Source organism: Olea europaea, chromosome 13 (assembly GCF_002742605.1).
Source record: "Olea europaea var. sylvestris chromosome 13, O_europaea_v1, whole genome shotgun sequence".
NCBI lineage: Eukaryota > Viridiplantae > Streptophyta > Magnoliopsida > Lamiales > Oleaceae > Olea > Olea europaea.
The window spans coordinates 14,100,276-14,109,195 of record NC_036249.1 but is presented as its reverse complement, the minus strand read 5'-3'; the positions used below and the strand labels follow the sequence as shown (position 1 = coordinate 14,109,195).

Here is an 8,920-nt window from a genome sequence, read left to right as displayed (position 1 = left end):
TTTTATCATTTAGCGATAATGAAATTTCATATCTCTTTTGTATAAAACTGGGCATTTGACAATTAATGAAATTTTATTGCGATTTTGCATTTCATTTCTCATTTGGCCATCTATTTATGCTGGCTCTACTTTACTTATATTTAATTATGCTTCGTGTAGATGTATTTAAAACAATTTCATATCAACAACACGATTCATTGCATATAGAATTTTATTAATCATTCTTAGTAAAACAATGGATGAAGGATTATTATCCTATCTTTTGCTTTGGCCTTCCGATAAAATAATACTTTCTCGTGCGAGCTTATCAGCTTCGAATGCAGGTGGACATGGTCTCACCTTTGATAACTTCTTTTTGGGGTGACATTTAATCCACGTGTTTCTTAGTAGAATAAGCTTCGCCCTTAGTTAAAATTTCTTTAACGGAATGAAACTCACCTTTGATTATCTTTCAACAAATTCGCAGAAAAGAGCTTTCATGTTTGGATATCTCATAGTGTTTTCATTGCTGTGACTTAGTTTCACGTCCATTCTCAATTTGTATTTCGAGATCTACGCTTCCTTTATTACTTGCGAGTTTATCTTTTCCTGTGGGCAAGTCTCTCAACCTACCCTTCACAGCATCAGGTACTTGTTTTATTAAACAAGGGTTTTCAAGAAAGTATTTCTTTCTTTCAATAACCAGTATAGTATTACCAGGCTGGGGGCTTTGAGGTTTCTTTTTTTAAGGTACTGAAATAACATTCTTGCGCAACAGTTGATTTCCTTTGATACTGTCTTGGAGAGTCTCGAATTTCATGCATACGTAATGGATAGATGTTACTACTTTTAGTTGCTTTAAAGAGGGTCTTCCAAAGATCCCTTTCCTGTTGGGATCAAACTATCTCCAATAAAAACATAAAAAGGTTCAGCCATCAATACCTAAAGGTGAACGACCTGTATTTGATCAAATGCACTTCTAGACAAAATATTCACAGGGCTACTATTATTCGCTAGCATGCAGTTAAGATCGTTACGAGCTATCATGGTTCACACACTAGGGACATGTAATTCCCTGTTCATCAATCATCACTATTAGATGTAATTGGAAGAGATGTATGTTTAGGATTACCTCGAATCCAAAACACTTCCAACGCAGGCTTTTTAACGGCTTGAGCGTAGTTGCTTTTTGCTTTCATTGTTTTGCTGCTTATGTAAGGCCCCCCAATTATGTTTTTAATGTTACTTACTAGAGGTTGAGAGCTTGAAGTGTTCACTAGTGTTTGTGCTCATGCTGGCTCTGTCTGCCTTGACCTGATTTCTCGACCATACACCCTGGTTGGATAAGGTGGTCTTTTACCATCAACCACTCCATGCAAACCTCCCTGTTGACTTTGTAGTTTGGCCATCTTGAGTATTTCATGGCATTAATTTGTATTTTGATCCTTAGTGCGATGGATTTTTACAGAACTTTGTTATTTGATTCCTAGAGAAGAGGTGATTTCTTGCCTATGGCCTATGGAAGGGCTAGAGATATTGCACGCACCCTGCCTTTAGTCGCATCGAAACTCAAGTATTGCTGCTTTGGCAGTTTAGAAGAATATTTCGAGGTTTTACCATTGAGCTTTTCTGTGCGAACCTATTCTATCTTGGGTCGTGCTACACGAACATAGGGGCTTACACAACGGTTGACATAGCACACATGTGGGGAGGTCGGCATTATTTTATTCGCACGGGACCCATGCCTCGATTGTGAGTGTGATGTCATCCTTTGTGTCAAACATTATGTTCGTTTGACATTTTCCATTCTATCTTTTATTACGATGGACATCTTTTTTCTAAAGTGATGACGTTAAGTGGGAGAAATGCCGGCTTGTGATTTGCAAGTGTTTCTTGTTGCCGCTTCAGATTCGCATGGCTATTCACTAGATCAGCACTACTGTATCCTTTGATTTCAATTTTCGGCGCCATTCTTTCTTCTAGATTCATTTTCATTTGACTCATTTTATGTGGATTACGAGGTGAAATATGTCAGAGATTTTCATGGTTTACTTTGCTCAGATTTACCATAGACGGTGTCAATTTGTTGATGATAAAATTCAGATCAACAAATTCCCATCACTTGAACATGATTTTCTCTCCCTAAATTCTCTGGTTTTGATGCTTAAACAGAAACAAGGGGAAATGACTATTCGAATAGGGAGATATTTGAATTTACATGATTTTCTTATTTTAAGGCGGATCTCACTCAATGTTTTGTGGCAATTTGATCATTTAGGAAAAATGACAGGACAGGTTCTTTTTAGTTAACTTATAATTGATTTTGTTATGGTATTCCTTTTTATTCATTAGTTTACGTGTCTTTCATTCATCAACTTTGAAGTCACGCTTTGAATACTTGCTCACATGCACATTAATAACAGTTCTTAATCAGCTTAAATGTCGAATGACCCGCCCATATTTGATGTGAGCTTCTTTCGTATTCTTATTCATCGCGTATCGCTTATGCTTCGCAAGCGGAGGGCAAGGCTCGCAAAGTATATTTATTGATTCAACAAATGTGTGAAAAAATATAATAATATTTAATTTCAAATTATCACGAGCGAAAAAAACAACGAAATTTCCATGCCGAAGTACTCAAATTCTATTATGTTTTTCCTATCAAAATTGAATCACTCACTCACCACATTCTACTTGGCCTTTTTGGCTTAATTTTGGAACAAAAAATAACGACCCTGTTGACAACATTGTACTTCAGTTTGCAATCAAAACCATGCCAGTAGCAGTACTAATTCAAATTCTTAATACCATAAATAATCCTTCATTTCATAAGCAATACCATTCTAATGCAAACTGAATGAATAAAACTACTTAATTATTTACAAAATACTAGAGAAATAGATTCAGGTTCTTGTAGTTTTAAGCAAATCCACATTATTCAAATCAGTCCCATCCATCGATGCCTAGCCAGTTGGAAAAAGTCACAATCAATCCAAAAGTTAATCAAGATGATGCGCCGGTACTCCGGTTTCATAAGATTTGGCTCGTTTTGTTGGTCGACTCAGTTCATTATTCCTTTCAGGCGACTTTTGCATGTCATTTGGATGTTCGGCCGCTGAAATGAAGGCATCACTTGAAGCAGCCACTAGTTCCGCGGGTTCGGGTTTCTCCTTATCAAGGGAAGGCGAATTGGATTTCAGCTTTTCCTTTTCCTTCTCCATCTTCATCTGCTGTTCAAACATAATCTGAAGGTGTTTTCCTTGTTCTTCAATTCGCAATTGCAGTTTTCGTTGAATCTGAAGAAATAAGTGATTTAGAGTTAGCCAAAAAAAAAAAAACAATGAGGTAACCGGCGAAGAAAATGGTCCTTTTTATTGAGGTTACCTTAGACATTTGGTGACTAAATTAGGCCTTTTAAACGAAAAATTTTAGAGGTGGTTCTCTCACTTCAACTACTGAGATAGTCCTTTTAAAGAGAATGTAGAAGGTCATTGTGTGTGTTCCTAAGCATATGATGCCAATGATTATTTTCCTATAAAATGGAATTGTTTAGCATGCATCACCCTATAAGTACAATGTCACCACAGGGTTATACTAGAGAGGTATTACAGTTAAAATAATTTACAGGTGAAAAGCCCTTCTTTGATCCCCTTTATTTTCAAAATAAATTTTTTTTCTCTCTTCTTTTCAACCACACATTCTTCAAAGAAATAATATTACACGTAAAACTAAGACTTTTCTTTATTTTTTAACCACACATTCTCCATCGATCTATTATTCCAAAATACATTTTATACCAAAAATGGGGCTCAAACACGTGCTATTGTCCATTCTACTCTTCAATCCTGTTTTGCACAAGTACCAAATATGCTGTCGAAATTCTATTCGTCAACGAGTCAATGTGATCACAAGAAGCCAGAATGTTTTGGGGGCAATGTATCAGTTGTAGTCTTGAATATACGAAAAACACTCATTTAGCAGGCCTGAACGCAAGCATAAATTGACAGTGCAGGGAGATGCATCTCGAACATGTTTTGCAAGCTTACCCGAGAACAAACTAGAAAACTCTTCTTTATGATCAGCAGCATGGTGTAGTAGTTAGTAAAATTAGATATTTCTTCTATCTTATTTTTCTTCGGTTGGTGGGTATACATTGCTGACTAAATGGTTTTATACATCTAAACCCAAAAAAAAAAAGCAACCAAGCGCGGATGGAATAACTGATATGCAAATATCACTGTATTTTTCATTTTTTTAACAATTTAAATTTGCACATATACAACAGAAGAGGAATGGAAACAAAGCCGTGGCTAACGACATTTAATGAAATCATTCCTATCTGTATGCTTACGTGGACTGCAAAATGAGCTTCCATGAAGACTTAGCTCGACAAAAATATTTTCAGCCTCAATAACTAGAGTCAATCATTCAACGGGAAATAAGTTTTAAGTCATATTAATTCACGGGAGAGCCTGGTTGGATAAAGATAAGTTGTATAATTTTAGGAGCATTATGAAATTATGTCAGTACAAAATGATTGTAAGGTTACGAGAATATGGTGGAATACAAATTAATTTTATCAAATATTTAACTTTAAATCTCTCAATCAATAGTGCAGATATATTTGAGCTAGGCAATGCTCAATAACTAGAGTCAATCATTCAACGGGAAATAAGTTTTAAGTCATATTAATTCACGGGAGATCTTGGTTGGATAAAGATAAGTTGTATAATTTTAGGAGCATTATGAAATTATGTTAGTACAAAATGGACTCAATTTGCTCTTGTTTAGTAGGATGTGGACCATCTCAAACTCGATCAAAAATTGATGACCAACAAAGCATTTTACCATTGTTTCAACTTTCAATTACACACTTATTAATTTATGTGGCGTCGAATTTTTACACGACTCCAACAAATTTAGGCAACAAATTTCAATTGTAACTTAAGACAAAAGATACATAAACAACTATACATACCCTCTTAATCTTAAACTGAAGCCAAGGAAACCCTATTAAAGAAAGGTTCTCTAGAAAATCCAATTATAATTTTAGCCTCGTTCAATATATAATTTTGAAAAATTCTGAAAGGACTAGTAGGAATGTTCATTGTTCCTTCGTACTAAGGGCTAGTCCGTCGTCCCAAAGATATAAAAAATGACAATATATCATTATTCAACTACACTAGTTCTTGTTAAGTTCATTAATAATCTAGTACTTCTTCCCTTACCCAAGGTACGAATATAGGTACAAATGGAATACCATTAGAAATGATTAGGCATACTTCTCACGACAAACTTTTGCCATACTTAGGTGGTGGAATAAACGAGCATCAATATCCAATTGGTTCTATGTTATAAGATCCACTAAAAACTCAGGTCTTCATTTAGCATCGGAGTCCACTTTTAGTGCAAGTGGTTGGTACTAGATCAAGACCTAAAAAGAAAACATACTAGAGAGTTCAGAATTGTTTAAAAGACTGGAAAGACGCTGAGTTCCAATTCCAAGATAAAGTGGACATATTAAAATCTAATGATCTTCAAAATCTGACTTCATAAATTTTAATTATTGTTTGCGACAATTATCTTTAATTATTTTTATTATTTATTATTTTTTTATTTTTTTCAATTTTTAGGAAAAGTTGTACATGTAATAACTTGCTCATGTATAATATTAACTCAACCTATGTTAAAGATAGCCGGTCTCAAGCTCGGATTTTTAAAAATTACAAAAAAACTAGCAGCTCGTGGACAACTCGGTTCACGAGGCAATAGGCCAAACCGAGTCCTTATTTTGGACACGAGCCAGACAAAGATTTGACATAAACCTATGTTTCAGGTTGGTTTGATTTCAGTTGAGCTATTATATCTTAAGCGGGAAAATCATGGCACTTGTACAATCCCGAGTAGAAGACATGAATCTTCTTTATGACAGTGAATATCTAATGCTCAGCATAATAGCTAAGAGTTTGCCGTTCTATATAATTTAATATACTTTTCACACAATTCAGCTAAACTCTTTTCTGATAGCACTGTTATGCTAGAAAGGGAACTTCAAACTCAATGAAAACATTAAAATGCTAAACAATTCAATTATGCTGACAACAATCTTAGGTGTTCAATTATTACATTTCATTAAATTCTATTTTTTCTCTCATATTTTCAACCACAATCTTCCATAAAATAATATTATACGTAAATCAAAAATTTTTCCTTCTTCTCCTACCACTCATTATTAAAAAAAAAAAAAAAAGAAAACCCTCTATTCCTTACATTTTCATTTCTAGAAAATGGAGGCCAAATGAGGGCTTAATTACGATCTACATTCAATAAATGGAGGCCATGTTATTCACCGACAATGGTGTTATGGATGTTGATAGCAATTACATAATTTTAATAAATTAACTCGAGAACTTGTGAAACTTTTTAATTTGATTATTTATTCCTCATGAATAAGTTTTTTAAGATGACATCGTATATCTGTTTTATTCACATTAGATTGATTTTCGTACTCTCATTATTAATCTCCCCACTCCCCAAAGCTAGGGGACATAGATTTCTCAGATTATTCTACTTCCTATCAAATAATTTTTTAAGTTAAATATTAAATTTATAAAAGTATAGGAATACTTTTTTAACTGATTTCAGCTTCCTACTCTTTTAAGAATAACAATCCCACGTGTCTTGTCGTATTCCCTTTCCCGTTCCATGCAACCCAAGATGTAGCTTTGGGAATGTTAGGTGGGTATGCTAAGCATGGAGAATATTTCGACCAGGTGGGTTCACACACGGTTATTGGCAATCTAGAGGTGTCAAGGATGGTACAACTACAAGATAATGTGGGCGCAACACCGAAAAAAATAATGGAAAGAAAGGTAGCATTACTTGCGTCAAGGCTAAAAATAGACCTACTGGAGTTCCAAGGGAAATAACTTCCTTACCTTTCTAATGTCTAAATAATCATTAGAAAATTCTATTGGGGTAGAAAAGAATGTACACTATATACGATGGATACAATCTTAGGACTTCAACAATTAATTTAACTTTACATTTCCATTTTTTCTTTTTCGTTGTTGGTGGTTTTGACCTTGTGAAAAAGTACATTTTCTTTCAGTTCCATTTATCAAAAAGAGATAAATTAATATAATGCACTGTTCCCAAAAAAAATATATATTATTTTAAGTTTCTTTTGTAACGAAATCAATAACCAAACAAGGAGTGAATCTAATATTCTTAATCTATCATATGTGTCACCTTTTTGTTTGACTGAGATTCCTTTTATCCCAAAATTGTTATGAGTTCAAACACTTACAGTCTATTATTATACCTTATATACAAATGACATGTACTAAGCAATTATTCCAAGTACATTTAGACATTCAAAACTGGATCTCAAAAATGTCCAGAATCAGATTCAAAATTCAAATTAAAAATCCAGAATTCATGTTTCAAATGCATAGTTAGGACTCAAGAGCCTAAGTGAATTCTAACAAGGGCTGACATATATATGTTGGGTTTGAAATCCCGAAAAATGTACGAGTCATCATCCAATAGGGACTACCAACTAGTTTTCTAACGAAATCTATTTCTTAGATGTGTAAAAGTTATACCATGATGTGTTACTAATGCACTAGCCATATATTTGAATCAATCGGTGATTTTAAACCTTCCCGAGGTTTGAATTCAATTATTTTCTGGCTGGGTTAAGCTCAAAGTTCAAAAGCTTCATGAATATGATTGATCACCCTACTTCACAAACAAGAAGAATTTTTCAAACATTTCTCTCTTTTGTTTTGCGTTAATCACAGAAACTAATATAATTAGCTCCAGTGTCTATATTCATTTATTATAACATTGTATTTATGTGGGCAAATATAGTAAGAAGTGAATCAGAGAACAAGAATTATAGTTTATCATTTTCTCATCTTTTAAATTTATTATTCTTTCCCTTATTCGTTAAAATTATTTGCATAGCTTGGATTGCAATCTTACGAGTGATAGCCTGGACTGCAATCTTACGAGTGATTCATGATTATATCTGCCAATTTGAGAATTTTATGGAGTGGTTAAATTCTGCAAAACAGGATCAGAGCTTGCCAAATTGAGAAAACACTATCTGTGGTGTTATTAGCGTTTAGTGAAATGCTGCTACAATAGTTAAAAATCCATATGGAAGACTCCTGGTAGTGGATGTAGGCCCAAGGTCAACTGAAACAGTTCACGTCTTGAATTTGATCATTCTTCTCCCCCTATTCGTTTGCATCCAGTTAGTTGCATTCACACATCTACTTTGCTTTTAATTGAATAGATTCACTTTAGTAGGTGATTTCCAACTCCCCTAACACTTTGTACTTGTGCTCGCTATGTTAACTTATTAGTACATGTAATCTTACTCTCAGCACTGAACTATAGACTGTTGTTTCTTAGTTTTTCATTTTTACGAGCTTATTCACCCTCTTCTAGATGACACCTGTAGGATCAACATCTTTATCCTAAATATATTAAAATTACTGAAAAATTACCAAGTTAGCATCTAAAAAGGAAAGAAAAGAACAACAACTTCTGGTAAAACCTCATGCATCAGTTGTGTACCTCAAGTTGTTCATGCAGTTGCTTCTGTACTTCCATCTGCATTCGTAGTGCGTCTGTTATTCCCATTGTCCTGCCATCAAGATTACACCAAGAAAGATTTTAGATTTAAATGCTATAGCAATTCAATGATCTCTATAGGCTAAGTACTCTGGGACTCCACTCATTGATCCCTGTATCATGTTCACAGTACTTATACCTCAGTATATCCCATCCTATTTTCCTCTTTTTATTGTTGGAACCTCATAAAACTTTAATTTTATTAAAACTCACCAAGGAACCATTCACAATCATAGAGCAAGACACAGCAGTAAATATAGTGCAGACACCCCCCCCCCCCCCCCCCCCCCCCCAC

At 34.3% G+C, this 8,920-nt stretch overlaps 1 protein-coding gene across 5 annotated transcripts in view; it reads right to left on the bottom strand.

Moving 5' to 3' along the window:
• Positions 1 to 2,704: 2,704 nt before the first annotated feature.
• The window catches only part of LOC111407680 (myb family transcription factor PHL13-like), a 10,331-nt gene continuing 4,115 nt past the window's right edge, over positions 2,705 to 8,920 (bottom strand). For all 5 annotated transcript variants that reach the window (XM_023037308.1, XM_023037310.1, XM_023037309.1 and 2 more), the window contains 2 exons: positions 8,569 to 8,638; positions 2,705 to 3,275 (listed from right to left, as the gene is read on the bottom strand). In XM_023037308.1, the coding sequence (XP_022893076.1) occupies positions 2,979 to 3,275; positions 8,569 to 8,638 (367 nt within the window). In that variant the 3' untranslated portion in view covers positions 2,705 to 2,978. The remainder of the gene's footprint in view (positions 3,276 to 8,568; positions 8,639 to 8,920) is intronic.